The 18,470-nt window shown below is 41.1% G+C and overlaps 1 gene segment (V, D, J or C); it reads right to left on the minus strand.

Annotated features, from left to right (window-relative positions):
* Nucleotides 1–3,740: 3,740 nt before the first annotated feature.
* LOC119907357 lies at nt 3,741–4,210 on the minus strand (the record flags this gene model as incomplete). The annotated part of the segment is given in 2 exon segments: nt 3,741–4,051; nt 4,159–4,210. Coding segments are annotated over 2 exon segments (363 nt in total), but the record flags the coding sequence as incomplete, so codon positions are not given.
* Nucleotides 4,211–18,470: the final 14,260 nt, after the last annotated feature.

The raw sequence follows: 18,470 nt of genomic DNA on the forward strand, positions 1-18,470 counted from the left end.
AGGTGAAAATGTCAAGTAAAACAATATAAAAATACATGCAAAGTTATAATGTGAGGTTATAATGTCATAAGTTAGCGACGTTGGCACTTTTTACAGAAATACCTGCATTTTTTTCACTAGCAAGTTAGATTTACATTTTCATTTTTTCCTTCTTGAAAAAGATTTGTGAGATTTTAGCAAATCAAGCGTAGACGCGTTGTCTTTCTAAAACAGCTGTATATCACCTGCAGAACATAAATAATATCCAAAGTTTGACTTACCTGTCTCAGAAAATGCTCACGAAGAAAAAACTCACATCAAACTCTGGTGCATTGGTTGCAATTGATTGGGTGAATCCACTAACCCCGTCAGGGTCTCCATAGCAACGGTAGCAATGGATTATAGCAACGGTAGTTCTCTTCTGCCAAAGATTTTACAGAGATTAATTGATTATTAATGGTGAAATGGTAACGTTTGTGGCTAATGGTAAGCTGAATATAAATATTAATAATAAAATAATCTTTAAACCAATCAATATTCATGATGCTGTTGTAAAAAAAAATAATGACCATAACATTTTCATATTGTATTGTAGAATTATCAATCACTTTTTGTATTGAAATATATTAAAATAAAATGACATATGTATATATCTAATATATATTAAAATCTAAAAAAACATTGGAAATGACAGAGAGAATCCTTCCGGGGTTATGTCAACACTCAGTTTGCCATGCCCAGGGCGTCCAATACTACCGCGGATGGGTTTACACTAGAGTTAGTGGTAAGCTCTGTGTGTCTCATATCGACGCTAAAGGGTGCCAAGTGCGCTGGAAGTAGACGCCAACAGACGTGACAAAGCATAAATATATGACGCCCTGGGAATGACAACGGGTTGGATTTGCAGGCTTGCTAAATGTTAAAAAAAACATATCTACAAACATTATGTTGTTTTTTCTTAAATAAAGTTTTGCCCTTTCGAACCTCAATTTTCTGAGTTTCAAAACCTTTTTTCACACATTTGCACACCAGTTTTCAGATCACGATTTACAAGGTTGCAAACCTAGAAAAACAAACTAATACACTGTGAGAACACTGACAAATTTGAAACAATGAAAAATTTTTTGCGCATTGTAAAAAAAAAACTCAAAAACAACATAATGTTAGCAGAGATTTTTTTTTTTTTTACATTTGGAAAGCCTGCAAATCTGAGTTTTAGATCTTGGAAAACTTTTTTTGGTAAGGTTTTGAGTTTTCAAACACTTAGTTTCAACCTTTCAGAACTTTTTTCAGTTTTGATTCTTGGCAGGATATTCTTCCCATAGTAACGCAGCGTTACTTGCTGTAGTAACTAGTAATAATATTACTGTTTTAGAAAAGTAATTAGTTATACTACTAGTTACTGGGGAAAGTAATATTATTACAGTAATACGCCTTAATAGTAATGCTTTACTGCCCAACACTGCTCATGCACTGCAGAGTTCAAGGCAAACCATTTCTTTTTGTTGTAACCGAAGTGTGGCTATTAGTGATTTGGTTGTTTTTTCCGTATGATTTCTTTTGTCATTTGTGCCATGTTCTCTTTTAGTTCCTTCTGGTGGTGAAGTTGATCCTCCACAATTTTCTGAAGGTGTCGCTGAATCCCATAGCCAGAAATGTTTCCTCTAAGGCGGAAATTGGTTGGAAAGGTCCTCCATGACTGTTATCTATTTTGATGGCTTTTTGCGGAGTTATGGGATGAGCAAGCTCAGAAAACACAGTGAGGTCCATGTCCAACAGAGAGTATGTTGTAGGAGGTAACTTCCATTCACACCACAAGTACTCTGAGTTAGCAGCCATTTTGTTTGGGTTTTCTTTACCAGAAAATAAAAAGTTTTATCTTCACAACGGGTGTGTTTTTATTTTTTTATTTCTTCAGATATATTATTTTGTCATTCAACGATACTTTTTAAGGTCCCATTTGGGGTGCCACTTTTTTATGTGACAGTTTGAGTTGCACAGTTTAAATTATTGTTGTTTGGGTGCCAGCCAGGTCTCAAAGGGTGCACCCCTTAAAAGAACGTACACCCTCCCCGTGAATGACCAAAAAAGAGAACCACCACAACTCAAAAGCATAGCGCAAACAAAACATTGGTTTAGCAAGCAAAAGTACTTCTTAAACGACGCCTGGCTAACGGCAGCTGGCTCACACAGTGTGGGAAATGTGTGCTTGGTGTGGCTGGTTCGACTGAGACAGGCACAGACAGCGTTTTTTCAACAACTTCCACAAAAGGAGCAACAAGATTTCACATACAGCTTTTTTCGACCCATAGCTTACCAGTGGTCCACTCTGACTGACGAGGGTCAGCCAGCAGTAATGAAACCGGTTGTTAGATGTCATTAGCCACAGCTAATGTGGTGCAACGTGGACACATGGGGTCTCCCTGGTTTGCTGATCCAGGGACAGACCGCATGTCAGCTACACATTAGCTTACCATTAGCTACCTCTTAGCTCAACGTTAGCCTGACGGTAGCATCGTTGTAGCCCAATGCAACATAGCAACATCGAGGCTGGGTCACCGGAGGTTGGAAGGGGGAAAGCGGGGAGCCGCTGGGGGACTCTTGCTCATCCGATAGCAACAGGTCGAGGGCTTCGTCCAGAGAGTGGGTGGGCCGCCACGCCACCTTGTCCTCACCATCAAAATGATCGCCTGGTACTGCTTTTCTTCGGAGGAGAGAGGGTACATAGAACGAGCAGCGTGAGCCGGGGGTGATCGCTCATCTTTTCTGACAGGAAATCTTCTGCTCTTTAGACATCTCAGTGCTGAAGAAATTTTTTATAAATAATTATTAGAAGTGCCCTTTTTTTTGTTTGAGCCTCTGCCCACCAAAACGTCTGTGCACGTGCATATATATATATATATATATATACACATATATGTCTGTATCTCCTCGGCTGTGCTCAATAAACCATGCTATGTTAAGTCTACATCAGTCGAAAATTCTTCAATCCTCAGCCTGGCTCACAATATTTCTTCAACAGCACTTGCTTGATGTTTGGCTGCATTAGTAAAATTGTTAACGTTTTTCATCATGTAAGTAATGTTGGCTAATTATAACAAATGCACGTGTACAGCTGTCCATATTTACAACAGAGGTGTGTAATGAATAGTACATAGTCATAAACTGGGGCGCCAAATTGCAAAAAAAAAAAGCTATTCATGCAAATAGTTGCTTTGAAATAAATATAAAAACGTGATTGAAGGGATGTACAGGTTTTGTTAGGGCCCTTTTGATTAAAAGTTTTCTGATGCTGATCTGTGTCTTCATATTCTTTTTTCTGGATAAAGTTGAAGCAGCTGTGATCCAGTTTGAAGCTGAGGTCTAAGGTCAAGACTTTTCTCACTAACGGTCTCAGATTGGTTCCTCTTGATTATTTAAAAAATCACAGATGAACATGGGATTATAATGTGATATAAATGTATAGAAATGAGAAAACGTAATTTGACTAAATCTAGAAAAATGTTAAATCCACTTGATGTGAAGTCTGTTTTCTTTACTGAGAATTTCTATTTGACACCAAGAAGCAGTTATTTTTGGATGATCTTGCCACATTATGCACCACAATAACAAAGCAAATTCACCTGTGTGTGTGTGTGTGTGTGTGTGTCCTCAGTGAAGTGTATCAGTCTCTGCAGTAGCTTCCAGCTGCAGCAGTCAGTTCAGTTTCTGTTCAGTCTGACTGAGGGAGGTTTTTGTACGACGCTTTTTCACTGTGTGAACAACCATTGACTGTTGATGTTATGTGCACTCTGACAGTAGTAAACTGCTGCATCTTCAGTCTGGACTCCACTGATGGTCAGAGTGAAGTCAGAGTTTGATCCACTGCCTGTAAAACGACCTGGAATCCCTGATGCTCGAGTGCTAGCAAGGTAAATGAGGAGTTTAGGTGTTTCTCCATCTCTCTGTTGGTACCAGGCTAAATGGTTAGAATTGTAAACATCCTGACTGGTCCTACATCTGATGGAGACGGAGCCTCCCAGAGCAGAGCTCACTGCTCCAGGCTGAGTCACTGTGACCTGGCCTCTGGACTCTGAGGATACAGAGACAAACACATAAAGCAGCGTCATGGTTTTGTGGGCTTCATTTCAGAGGGACAGATGTTCATAGAGGAGAGGAGTTTGATTCTCTGGACTTTACCTGTGAAGCAGCAGCAGAGGAGAGTCCAGATGAGGACGCAGATCAAAGTCATGTTTTTGATGAGGAGGATTTCTGTGGCTTCTGTTGTCATGAAGGACAGCTGTCAGTCATCCAGTGTTCAACTCTCAGGACTATAAACTCTCCCAGAGCACTGGAGCATGGTGCTGATGATGCAAAGTGGCTCTCTATGGAAATGGCCTCACTGACTTCAACAGGAACTTGGATTACTCTGATGATGCTGTTTATCAATGGATCAGTCACTTTATTAGAGTATTGATTGGATCTATTAATTCTCTTTCATATATGGATTTGTCCACAGATAAAAGTTCTTTCAGGATGTCTTCTGTTCATTTACTTCACTAACAATGAAATTAAAATCAGTGTTAAACTGAAATTTCAACAGTGGGATTTTTGTTTATTTTATCAATGTGTCATCTTTTTCATTAATAAATCTCTCTGATCATTTTTGTATTTTAATTTAGCTAAATGTAATATGAAGTTTGTTTCTTATACATTTCTGTATTTTCTTTATTTTACTACGATACAGAATATTTTTAGACATTTAACATTACAGTAAGGGTGAAATTCTTACTTTGTAATTTGTGTAGTTTTTGACAGTTTAACTTCTTACTTCATAACTGTGAATGTGTTTGTTGAGTTTGTTTGTGTCAAAGTCAGAGAGCCGTGTCTCTCTACAGTGAGAGGTTTTTGTACGGCGGCTCAATGAGTTTGTATCACTGTGGTGGACTTTTGGTGGAGGAACCAGACTGGAGGTTAACTGTAAGTACATTAGATTCCTGTTACGTCCCACCCTTTGGGCACCATGTGGTCATCAACCACCTACACTGGTTACTCGAGGATTTAGGAAACCAGCAACACAACCGAACCTGACGAACTGGGAGTGTACCCCCACCACTTTAAATCCAAAGGTCTGTGGTGTTAGCACATCCCAAACGCACAAAAAACTAAAATTAATGTTCTGTAACTAAATACACAACCGCAATAACACACGTGTGACCACACCAGAAGGTGGACTGCAACAACCACAACACAAAATGGTCACATTGTAGTAAACTACACACAAATGTTGCCAACTTACACCCAAGAAGCAACTGACGAGTGACCTACCAAATGTGGAGTACAGTTACCACTAAACAATGGGTCACGATCCACAAGTTATTGCAAACAAGAGTATTTCACAGCTGGAAGAGAAGTGACCAAACAAAGCAGTCATCTCAAACAAATAGCTAAAACTGTTGTGCATAGTGCTAGGGACAACAAGCTGCATAGAGACACCCCAACCTACCTACCAAGATGGCTAAGCTAATCTAGCTAGTCTTCAGTGGCTTGCCGAGCTCGAGGCGAATTTAAACGCTGAACTCAGTGCATCACCGAAGGCCACAGATGTAGCCATCTGCGATCCACTGAAGCGTGCCCCCACTCAGAATTGCCACCAAAAATAAGAAAGGCAAAAAAACAAAGTGGCAAGTTCTTTAAACCTGCCCGGTGGCTACCTAGTTAGAGTGCTCAACAGCAAAAACTCCCAAGCTACTGAGTTACCCCAGTCAAAAGCACAACATGTAGCCACAACTTACAGAAATTCTACCAAAAGAGACAACCACTACACTCAAGGCCATCAGATGCACATCTTTATCTCACCTCATGGTTTTTCTATCCCGGACGAGCCCCCATTTGTTACGTCCCACCCTTTGGTGGCAACATGGGACGAACAACATCCCAACACTGACCCAAACTCAACACAAATAAACACCTTTAAAACAACCAAATCAAGTGAATTTATTAATATTAACTAGACAATAAATTAAGAACTCCAAAAACACAATACAAAAATGCCCCAGCTGGGAAGCAGCAAGGCTAGCAGTACCAAATCAAGAAGGGTCCCCTCCTGACACTTGCACAGCAGCTTTTAAAGCCCGCCTTCAAAGGCCAGGTGGACCTTATTCGGTAATTAGCTGGAGCACTCCCAGAACAGAACTGAAAGACACAGCACAGGGAAATACATACAGCCGTAACACTCCTTTAATAACCCAAATTCCATATTTATTCAGTTTTATTTTATAACAGTAGACATTACTGCAATATTTCAGCTGATTATTCGAATTTAATATAATTGTAGTGATTCTTGAATGTGTCACATCATGTCCAGACTAAAATCTTCTTCAGTGAAAACAATCTTCACTGGAATTCAAATTTAACACAGTTTTAAGATATCATGTTTTCTAAAAGGTTTTCTCTCTGAAAAAGCCCATGTAGTGGACATTTTTCAAAGGTTTTCATATCGTTCTGAAGGGTACTCACTTTTCATGGACATAACAAATTATTATTAAAAAATAATCAAACTTACTAAAACACAGAACTATCTGTGTTTTAGTAAGTTTGATTTTTTTGATACATAACACAGTAGTCAAGTAGTAGTAGTCAGCACATTTTGAATGAACAAATCAAACAGACACCTTCAAGATCTTTTCTGTTTTGGACCAGAAATCTTAAAGTGAACAGAACATTAAAAAAAATACTCCTGAAATGTTTCATTTTAGATAATGTATTTTATTTTTTTTAACATCATCATCATCATTTAACATTGTTTGTAGTTTGTTGATTAAACATGAATAAATCAGAGGAACAAAATGTCAGTTTAAACTTTTTATCTTTAGTAATGAAACCTGTCTGTTCTCATGGTTCAGCAGTCTAGCCTGTCTGTTACCATGGTTACTGAGCTCAGAGAGGGAAGTAAAGCTTATTTTCGATACGTCTCAACATCTGGCAATCTTCAACTACTATTATTGATCAGTAAAGCACAGACAAAAACAATCATCCAAATTCAGTTTCTCAAAAAGGTCTTCTCTCTCTCTCTCTCTCTCTCTGCAGTGGGTCGAGTCGTCCCCACCCTGACGGTGCTGCCCCCCTCCAGTGAGGAGCTGCAGCAGGGGAAGGCCACGCTCATGTGCCTGGCCAACAAGGGCTTCCCCTCAGACTGGAGTCTGGCCTGGAAGGTGGACGGCAGCAGCAGCAGCAGCAGCAGCTGGGAGGAGAGCAGGAGCCCCGGGGTGCTGGAGAAGGACGGCCGCTACAGCTGGAGCAGCACCCTGAGGCTCCCTGCAGACCAGTGGAGGAAGGTGGGCTCTGTGACCTGTGAGGCCACCCAGGGCTCCCAGGCTCTGGTCTCAGAGACACTGAGGAGAGACCAGTGTTCCCAGTCCTGACCTGACTCACTGGGACTCTGCTACTGTTCTCTGAAATCTGTAACACCCTCTCTCTGTGTCTCTACTTTCCCCTCAGTCACTCTCTAATTGCGTTTTTAAATTGCAAGTTTATTTTCTTGATGTAATTTTGATTATTTCTACACAATAAAAACCAGTTCATCACAATACTTGTTTTCATTTATGTTATTGTGAAAGTAACAGTTCAGGGGAGCGGCTGGCTCACTTGGTAGAGCACTTGCCCCATTTATAAGGCCGAGTCCTTACTGCAGCAACCTGGGTTTCACTGTTCTATTGAAAATACAGGCTACAAATGCCCAAAAAGTATCTTTAAAAAAAGAACAGATCATGCTGTGTTAAAAGTTCCATAATAACCCCGAAATGTTTAATTAAGCTAAGTTAAAAGGCATGTATTCATCCTTTGTGGATTCCTTAAAGCTTTAGGGACACCAGCTTTATTAAACTTATTGTTCTTTTTTGTTTGGTAGCAAAGGTAATTTAATACATATTTAAATGTAAATGAGGTAATACTGTATGTTATGAAGTGTGTGATTGGCAGAAAGTGTTGAAACGGGCTTCTTCTTTACATAGAAATAAATATTCTATTTTAAAAAACTAAACAAATGTTAATATGTTGCTACCACTAGTAACTTATCTACTTTTCAACTCATCTACAGTAGATATGTATATATAGCATTTCCCTACATATTTACATATTTACATGGAGTGGACATTGAAAAGTCTGGTAGTAAATTGATTCATTGATTTGTGACAATTTGTTTTGTCCAGTTTAATCTTTTTATTTTTTACAGTAATTAGTGGCATGAGCTTGCTGGATGTCACTGGTCAAAGTATTCAAATTTGAAAACAGAGAGGCATGTGGAACGGGAGATGACACGGTGAGCATTTGTGTAATCTTGTGAGACTTGGTGTAATTCAAACATGGCAGCGCGCAGCTAAACAAACATTTCATGAAAACAAACAATCCGCCAATTTAAGCCAACAAATATTAACAGTCAAATTGCTCTGGAGGACCTCGAAGACGAGTGTTTGGAGGAGCTTGAAGTTTACATTGATGAGTGTTTTCACCGAGTGGCCATGGGGAAATCAAAGAGAAACTACACTGAAGTTCACCTGGAGCATCACCGGAAGCAGTCTCCTCACAAGGCGCAGATTTCACAGAGATCCTGGATTCAATAGACAAGAAATTGTCTAGCTTTGATGCCCGATTAATTCTGGTGGAAGTACTTCAGAAAGAGTTACAGGGTCTGCGGGAATCCCTTGAGTTCAGCCAGAAACGGGTGGTTGAGCTCGCGGCAGAAAACAAGGTCCGCCAAGGTTTGGTTAAATCCCTCACGGAGGGAATGATGTGGCTCTCGGCGGAAAATAAAAACATTAGAGGAGCGATCATCAATCTCCAGGCTCGTAGTATGCGGGATAATCTGGTAATTTTGGGCATCACGGAGCAGGCCCGCCGTCAGGGGGGGTCAAAGGGTACAGATGACCCCGGCCCGAGGCCTTGGGGCCCATGCAAAGGTCTATGGTTAACCCTTAAATGTGATCAAGTTAGACACTTTACTAACGGTCTTTTATAAATAACAAAACTTTTTAGATGTATTTACATGAAAAATTAATTTATTGTTGTCATTAAAACATATTTCAAACTTGTCATTTCAACTTTTCATACTTTCTCACGGTACACATCCATTTTCTTACGCAGTGAAAAACAAATGTATAACTTATAATAACGAGTCGGGGCTAGTGAACTCCTCACAGCTGAATCGATGCGATATCGCGCTGTGAGTCACGGTAAATAACTGAAAGAGTTTTCAGAGGCTAAAATCTGAGGCGCAGGTCTCCTCTGTTTGGGACTGTGAGCTGCTCTTTATCTGAGGTGCTAAAGTGAACATTTGTGTGGATTTGTGGTGAGATTTCTGCCTGAACAAAAGTGTTTTCAGTTAGTTTCAGTTAGTTTCGTTTACCTCCTCCTATCATCTGGTAGTACAGTCCCAAACGGTTCTGTGTCTGCAGACGTTCAGCAGCACAACATCGCAGGTGTATGCACAGCAGAGTATAGGGCAGGTAGACTGTTAAAGTATATTATTAATTCTCATACATGATTGATTTCATTGTTGTAATATTATGACTTTTTTTCTGGACCTGTCAGAGAACACAGATATGTAGGGGATATTCTGAATGTTCAGAAAAATTTGAACATCAGCAGAAACCTGCTGAAACACATGAGCTAAAGTGCAGGAGTTTCTAACTGAACTAAAATTATTTAATATCATTGAGGTGAGTAAAGGGCCCTGCGATGGACTGGCGACCTGTCCAGGGTGTACCCCGCTTTTCGCCCAATGTCAGCTGGGATAGGCTCCAGCCTATATGTGAGCATGGCCTGGATGAGTCTATAACACTGAATTTGGAATTGTTTTTATTTTTTTATTTATTTATTTATTGAAACAGGAAAAGATTAAGAGCAATCGGGCCTGACTCAGTATAGAACTGATTTTCAGCAGGTTCCTGTTCTGCAGAACATGAATACCTCAAACACAACAAAACTCCAAGACCATACAATAACAAACACACAGCAACAAGCACACAAACTACGATGTGGAGGTCATAAAGCTATCACAGATATACCTGTCCATCAGATGGCGAGTGTGGTGTATAACATATGCTTTTGACATTACAGTTTAACATAATGGTCTGCAGCTGGAGAGAGGAACAGTGAACCCTTATGGGGAAGTAATGATTGATGGGTGAACCAAGAGTGAACCCTCCTATAAGAATTTGACCCCTGACCCAGAGCTGGAGAGAGACACAGTGGACCCAGTGTTAGGGGAAGTGGTGTCTAACAGATGGTTACACTTAGTCTACAGCACTGTGCCCTTATATGGTTTTTAGCAGAGACCTAAACATGTCCTATATAAGCTGTGTTCAATGTACAGAGAGACAGAGTGGTTATCGGGCTGGGTCACCCTCCAAGCTGCTGCAGAGCTTGTAATTGATGCTGAATTCTTTGATGTAATAAACTTTTATAATCAAGAACAGTGTCAAGCGGATTTCTTCTCAACACATCACGCAGCATTATCGTTCGGACACCACAGAAATTGGCGACCACGAAGGGACCGTGTTGTGCCAGAATTCATCGTTCCATCACAGGCTCCATCGAGCTGACTCCCGCTCCAGACGCTGGCGTATAGGGTGAGTTTTCTCATAAACTGTGGGCGCTGGTCAGTTCGTGTGTCTGTGTGTGCGTTGAAGGGTACACCGGTTCGATCCCGTGTGAATGCTGGCGGGTGGATGTGTGAGAAGACTCCGTTCTAAATTGTGTGTGCGTTGTGGATAACGCAAAAAGGTTGTGTGTGTGAATGTAATGAAGACAGATAGATAGATATAAAGGGAAGAAAAAGGAACAGCCTAGGAGTAACGGGAAGTGAGGTTTCATAACTTTGCAAAGATTAAGAATATGGGCCCTCAGATTCTTATAACCGTAAGTCATGTGGGATGGAAATTACTGTCGCGTGAAACTAGGCTTTAAGGAATAGGTAAATTGGAGTAAGGGAAAAAGAGAGAGAGTGTAACCCTGGCCAGGGTCATTCGGCTTGAATACAAATTAATAAGGATAAGGAAGAAAATATAAGGTTAAGGAAAAAGGAAAATAAGGATTAGGACGCCGCAGATCTGGACAAAAAGCCCTTGAAAGGCGATCTTAGATGGGCCGCAAATCCTGGAAAGGAACTAGGTGAATTTTCGGGTCTGTTCAAAGGAACTGGGAGCTTGTAGAAGAAAATTTAATTGTAAGTTACCTCTCGATACATGTGTTGACGAACTATGTCCGAAGTGGCCTCTCATTAAATATCTGCAAACTCGAGGTAGCATAAATTTAGGAAGGAAAATAATAAAGGAAAAGGTGCGGCGGAAGCATGCTGTATAAACAGTGTGAAGAAATGCATTCTTGTTGACTGGATAGCTACCATGTGTGTGTGTGTGTGTGTGTGGTGGAGAGCTGCCCTGCTGTGTCTCGGTTGTGTGTGTGAGAAATAGGAGAAGCCTAGTGTGTGTGAGAGACTATGCAGAGGACGATAATGCTAGGATTCAAGAAAACATATATATGAATAAAGAAATAGAGAAGGGAACTTGATCAAGGGGAAAAATGTGTTTTGAAATTTGTTAAAGTTATTGATCAATGCTGCTGTATGGTTTGGGTCATTTCAGAAGCAGCAGTGGGGTTTTTTCTTAGCCTAAGTTACTTTTTTGGGGAAGTGCGCATGTTTTGTTGTTTTTCTATATTTTACTTACTTTTCATTTGGGGTTTTTTTTATGTGTGTAAATACATATTTAAAAGGCATTTTCATTGGTATTTCAGAACGTTTTTTAACAGAGTAAGCTTTAAATAGGAGAGAGTAGTGTCCCCAGCATCCCCAGTGTAAATGACACCGAAATTCCTTAGCTTGCATGTTAACGTAGATATGTTAAAAGTTAGGGAAAATAGATTATGATTACTCAGAGAGGTGACACTCTTATTTTTGGGGGAAAATAACCTTGTGAGTACATAAAAGGACTAAAGTGTTGTTTGCCTTTTTTTGGGTTTTTGTTCTCCTGTGATCTGAGAGACAAGAAGGAGAGAGAGAGAGAAGGAGAGAGAGGGGGTGCCGTCCAGCGCGCCACAGCAAAGCAGCCCCGGATCCAGTCTGGCCAGTATTGTGCAATCCACAAACTCTTTACAAACACCTGTGCATATGTGTCTATACTCATTTATAATTATTACGGCTGATACACATTTAGTTTGTCTCCTTTCAGGATATTATAGACACATTTGTAACACAGAGAGTCTATTTGTGTATGCCTGCCATATTTCATGTTATGACTATCTAAGGGGAGACTTGGCAACGGACTGATCAGTTACTGTGTTTGAATATTACATATGGGAGTTTTTGTGCAGGGGTCGTTTGAAGTCAAGTTGTGTTGGGAATTGAGTGGTATTGAGCTTTTGGGGTCAAAACTAAGGTGAGTGGGTGCTTATTAGGTAGCAGTTGGCACCGTGTGATTGCTGGATAACAAGATTTTTGTGATTGCTCTGGAGTTGACAAATTCCCTTGATTTTCCGTTAGCGGATGTGGTAAGATTGCCACCTATCAACAATTAAGTAGAATTAAAAGAAAAATAAACAATAAGTAATAAGGAAAATAATTTTACAATAAAGAAATATAAAAAAGTTGTCACTATGCGGAAAAAGGACATTAAAACGTTGAAAGTAACTACTCCGGTTGATGTAGTGCAAAAAAATAATCCTCTAGTTGATGGTATTGTAAAGTTATCTGAAAAATGGCATAAGCGTTGGCCTAATATTGAACAACCATGGCCTGTGGAAGGGACTCTTAACCCAGGTGTACTTAAAATATGCAAGTACTTGTGTCCACATATAAGTCGGATCAAAACAAGGGGAAAAAAGGGGAACGACGTAAAGAGAAGAGACGAAGAGAGCTGGGTGTTCTTAAGTTGTTCGAACATGAAGGTCAAAAACTGATGAAAGAGACGCAAGAGAAAAGGGACAGAGGTGTGGAGAAAATGGCAAAAGAGGCAAAGATAACAGAAAAATTAATGGCAGAAGTCAACAAACCCTTCTCACATACGGATTCAGCAAAGAGACCTCCACCATACGAGGAGGAAGCGGAGTTTAAGGATGTCTATCCTCAGCTTCCAGTGATCATTCAGGAGGGTGGTTATTGCATCAGAGATGAAGATGAACGAGTCATAGAGAGAGGACAAGCAGAAACAACTATAAAGATGACTCCAAGCTCCAAAAGTAAGAAGAAAATGACATGTTTGGGAAACTAAGGGTAGAGCGAGGCTTAGGAGAATGGAAGATGATGATGAACAGAGTGATGTAGAAGAGATCATGGGTGGATATGATCCTGTGATCAGACGGAGGCTGGCCAGAGCGGAAAGAAGGGGTGATGAAAGTTGGAAGAAGAAGGATACAGGAGATCAGATCTCCGATGAAAGTGAAGATGGAGACAGCGATGAAGAGTGGGAGATTAAAGGTGCTTCATGTTCAAGAGGATTTTATCCTCCAATGACTACTGAAGAAATAGAAAAAGACATGGATCGATGCATATCATGCTTGGAGAAGTCGACTTATCCAGAAGAAATAAGAGAATTGGAAGAACATCTCGAGAAGCTGACAATACAGAGGGAGAAACTGAGGAAAAAAGGGCCTCAAAAATTGGAGAAGAAGTATGCATTACGCCCAAGGAAAGGGAGCACAAGTAAGAAGATGCTGCCAGTGATAATCCGAGGACAGAATCTGGAGTATAAGCCTTTGCAGAATACCGATATGTCAGATATACTTGAGAAGTTGCCTATTCTTCAAGATGGAGCACATCCTTGGATCTCGAAGTTGGAAGAAATTACGGTAGGAACACAAACTGCCATAGGAGATATTAAGAGACTTTTTGCTAATCTCCTGGGGATTCCAGGTATGGAAGAGATTTTTCAGAGAGCGGGACTTAATCGATATGTGGGGACTGCTGTAAATGATCCTGAGTTGTTCGCTGCAAGTAGGAATCGACTGTGGAGAGCACTGAAAGACACGTTTCCCACAAATGTGCATCCTGACAATATCTTGATTGATTCATTGGGAAAAGAAGAGAATCCGAGAGCCTATGTGTCGAGAGCTCATCAGGTGTGGAGAAATATCACAGGAAATGATCCAGAGGCGAGTCAAATGGAGCGGTCAATTTTGCGAGCTAAACTACAGATGGGGTTGCCCCCACCAGTAAGGAGCAAACTGGCAGAGGTGGTTGGACTTGGAAGCATGGCAATAGGAGTCTATACAGATCATATAGCCCATCAAGTGGATCTATATAGGAAAAAGGAACATGATCAGAAAGAACAGGACCAAGTGACTCTCAGGAAACTCAATCAAATACAACTGGGGAAAATAAGAAGAAGGAGAAGAAACAGGCTTTGGTTATGGAGGAGCAGTGTTTACCAAAGCAACAATCACCACCACAGCTTCAGTCAAGCCAGGAACAACCGCAATTGTCCCAACCACCACTAGTGGTCCCAGTTGTTTCATATCCACAGCCAGTTTATGGACAGATGCAGAATTGGAGAGGAAGAGGACGAGGAAGCTCAAGAAGAGGAGGATTTAATCCATACTTTCAGCAATCTCCAGAAGTGTGTTACAATTGTGGACAGGTTGGTCACTTTGCCCGTGAGTGCAATAGCTCAGGAGGAAATTTCAGAGGAGGAAATTTCAGAGGAGGATTCAGGGGCCAGTCAAGGTCGCTTGGAGGACTGGTGAACCCTCACAGGGGCCCGGAGCCAGGATTCTAGAGGTGCCCGGAAAATCCGAAAGGGGGGTGTCAGCTGGTAGCATCAGGGCCGGAAAGAGATCCAACAATTGAGGTGAAAGTAAATAACCGACCAGAAGTGATGTGTTTGGCCTGAAGGTACACATCTTCCTATGTCCAATCAACTGATTCGGACAATCGGGTTTGAGGGAGTGAAGCAGCTGAATCCTCTCATGGAACCAATTGAGCTCTGCTATAAAAATCAGAAAACTACAATACCCATATTGGTATCAGAACATACACCTATTGCTTTACTGGGAAGAGATGCTTTGTGTAGATTGAACTGCACAATAAAATGTACACCAGATGGCTGCCTGATAGAAGTGCCAAAAGAAATGGTCCACCAACTATTGATGAGGGATGGAGTCCTCTGCAGTATTCTGGATTGGAAATCTCAGTGCAGATTTCTTGGAGCCGGCTAAGATATGGGAGAAATTCATTGTGGCAAACATGCCAGATGCGAAACTTCCAGAATATCCATTCCATTGTACGCTCAAGTATTTCAAGAATGCTGCCCAATCAAACCCAGAGGAATGGTTGGCTCATCAACCAAAGGGAATTCTACTAAGCTCAAGTTGCATAATTTTGGGACCACAAGGAGCAGCTATGAAGGTAAACACTGATGATTATTGGAGAAAGAATTCAAAATTGAGAAGAGTGTGCCACATGTGACTTTGTTGGTTTCTGAAGACTATGAGCAGAAACATAGGGGAAATGATGACAGAAGCGGAGGAAGCTGTTTTTGTACCGATGAAAGAGAATTTGGCAATTTGGCAGCGATTCGTCAAAATCATGATTTCAGCTAAAGGACAGGGACAGCCACAAGCTGTACGGATGACACATGAATCTATTTGTAGTGCCAAGATGGACTCGGATTCTATGAAAGAGGAGATGTTGCGACAAGTTCCAGAATGTTTGTGGTCTCAACACAGTACCGATATTGGACTTGTGAAATCAGCCCAACCAGTGAAAGTAGAACTTCGACAGGAGCTAGACCTCCTTGGAAGTATCAGTATCCATTGAAGGATGAAGCAATTCAAGGAATCGAACCACAAATTGAGGGACTTTTGAAAGCAGGTGTTTTGAAGATGACAACAAATCCTCAGAGTAACACGCCTTTGTTGCCTGTGAAGAAACCTGATGAGACTTATCGTATGGTTCATGATTTGAGAGCAGTAAATGAAGTGGTAACTAATTTTCCAGCAGAAGTTCCGGATCCACATACTTTGTTAGCCCAAATCCCTCCTGATGCAACACATTTCACGGTGTTAGATTTGTGTGGTGCATTTTTTAGTGTTCCTCTTAGTGTAGAGAGTCAGGGTTTATTTGGATTCACATATAGGACAGTTTTATGAGTATGAGAGATTGAGGATTTAAACACAGTCCTCATATTTTTAACAAAGTATTGAAAGATGATTTGGTAGGGATAGATCAGATATTGCAGAGTACTGTGATTCAATATGTCGACGATATTATGATCTGTTCACAAGATGAAGAAACATGTCACAAAGACTCAATTAAATTGCTACAAATATTGGCAGAAAAGGGGCATAAGGCCTCACAAAAGAAGTTGCAATATTGCCAGGAGAAGGTTGTATATTTGGGTCAGACAATAACGCATGGACACAGAAGCATTTCTGATTGTCAATTGGAGGCTATTCGCAAGGCTCCAAAGCCCAGAACTGTCAGAGAATGTTGACGTTTCTTGGTATTGCTGGTTATTCTTCAGCATGGGTTGAGGATTATTCTAGTTTGACGGGACCTTTGAGAGCTATGGTTAAGGATACTGGGAACGCTCAACTTCACAGCAATCTGACCTGGACACAGGAAGGCCTTGTGGCATTTGAAACAATCAAACAGAGGTTACAGGAGGCGCCAGCGCTCACACTACCAGATTACTCTAAGAATTTCTTGTTGTATGTGTCTAGTTCTACTGGAGGTAAATATGCATGTGCAGTCCTTTGTCAGCCGACGGGTACAGGGTCGAATCCTCAACCTATTTCCTATTATTCGACTGCATATTCAGAAGTGGAATTAGGGCTACCACTGTGCTACAGAGCAATGGTTGGAGTTTATTTAATGTATGACAAAGCATCATCTGTTACGAGGGGTTACCCAGTGACAATTCTTACCCATCATAGTCTCAGGAATCTCTGAACTAGGGGAAAATACACATTGACTATGCCAAGGCTTAGAGACTATCATAGGCTCTTAGAGCAGGAGGATGTCACCCTGGTAAGGTGTGATACGGTAAATCCAGCTGAGAATTTGCCAACGTCAGAGGATGGTGAGCCACATGATGGTGTTCAAGAGGCAGAGAAATACTCAAGGCTTAGATCAGACTTGCAAGCCCTTCCACTACGTGAGGCAGACCTGGAGTATTGGACTGATGGGTCTTGTTATCGTGTGGGAGATAAATTGTGTGCTGGCTATGCAGTAGTAAAAGCTCAAGGAACGGGATTTGTTGTTGAAAAAGCTGAAGTAATACCACAGCCTGCGTCTGCACAGCTTGCAGAACTTGTGGGGCTAACAGAAGCGTGTTTGTTAGCTGACGGGCAGCGAGTGACAATATATACTGATTCGGCATATGCACATAATGTATGTCATTTGTTTGGAGCAGTGTGGAAAGGTCGGGGGTTTAAGAGAACGGATGGTTCTCCGATACAACATCACGCACAAATAATAAAACTGTTGCATGCTATGATGAGGCCTAAAGAGATAGCGATAGCTAAGTGTGCAGCTCATAAAAAGATGCGTCAAGAGTGACACAAGGGAACAAAGCTGCTGATGAAGCTGCAAAAGCTGTCACAGGAGCTGACAAATTGGGCAAGGTTTTTCTGGTCACTCATGGGGTGGACTTGGAAGACAGAATTACGCTTAAGGAAGTGATTTTGATGCAGGAAGCTGCTTCTATGATTGATAAACAGTTGTGGCTAGACCGAGGTGCTGTTAAGGATTCTACGGGTCTTTGGAGAAATCATGAGGGACTGATAGTAGCACCTCTGGACCTGTTAGGTTTGATGATTCAGGAAGCACATGGGTTAGCTCATGTTTCCAGGGGGGAGGTTAGGAGAAAAATCACAAAGGAGTATGGTTTTTGGGCACCATATTTGCTTGAAAGATTGATTTGTCATAGGCAGGTGTACAATCTGTCTGAAAAATAATGTCCGCAGGGGTATGTCTGTTCCTCCTGGTTACATTCCCACCCCAAGGGGTCCTATGCGTGAGTTAGTTGTTGACTTTGTCGATATGATAAAACCAGTTGAAGGGAAAAGATACATGCTAGTGGTTGTGGATAGATTTTCACGATGGCCGGAGGCCTGTCCAACCAAGCGGAAAGACGCTCAATCGGTTGCCAAGTTTTGTGTAGAGAGGTCATAAGCAGGTGGGGACTTCCAGATCGAATATCATCAGATAATGGGAAAGAGTTTGTGGATAAAACAGTGAAATTGATTTGCAAAAATTGGGAATCAAACAACGTCTTGGAGCAGTTTATCACCCACAAAGTCGAGGGATTTGTGAAAAAATTAATGGGGTTTTGCAAATGAAACTATACGAGGGTTTAATCTTCTGTCAAATACTCAAAGAAGTCACAGACTGACATTGTTGAAACATGACATGGCTCTTGACTATATTTTAGCCAAACAAGGAGGTTTGTGTGGCTATGAACTTGACGGGAGACGGTTGTTATACTTTGATCCCAGATAGTTCTGATAATATCACTAGT

The sequence above is a fragment of the Micropterus salmoides genome, unplaced genomic scaffold (genome assembly GCF_014851395.1).
Source record: "Micropterus salmoides isolate LMB-PRFRI ecotype aquatic unplaced genomic scaffold, ASM1485139v1 Ms_hic_scaffold_17, whole genome shotgun sequence".
Lineage (NCBI taxonomy): Eukaryota > Metazoa > Chordata > Actinopteri > Centrarchiformes > Centrarchidae > Micropterus > Micropterus salmoides.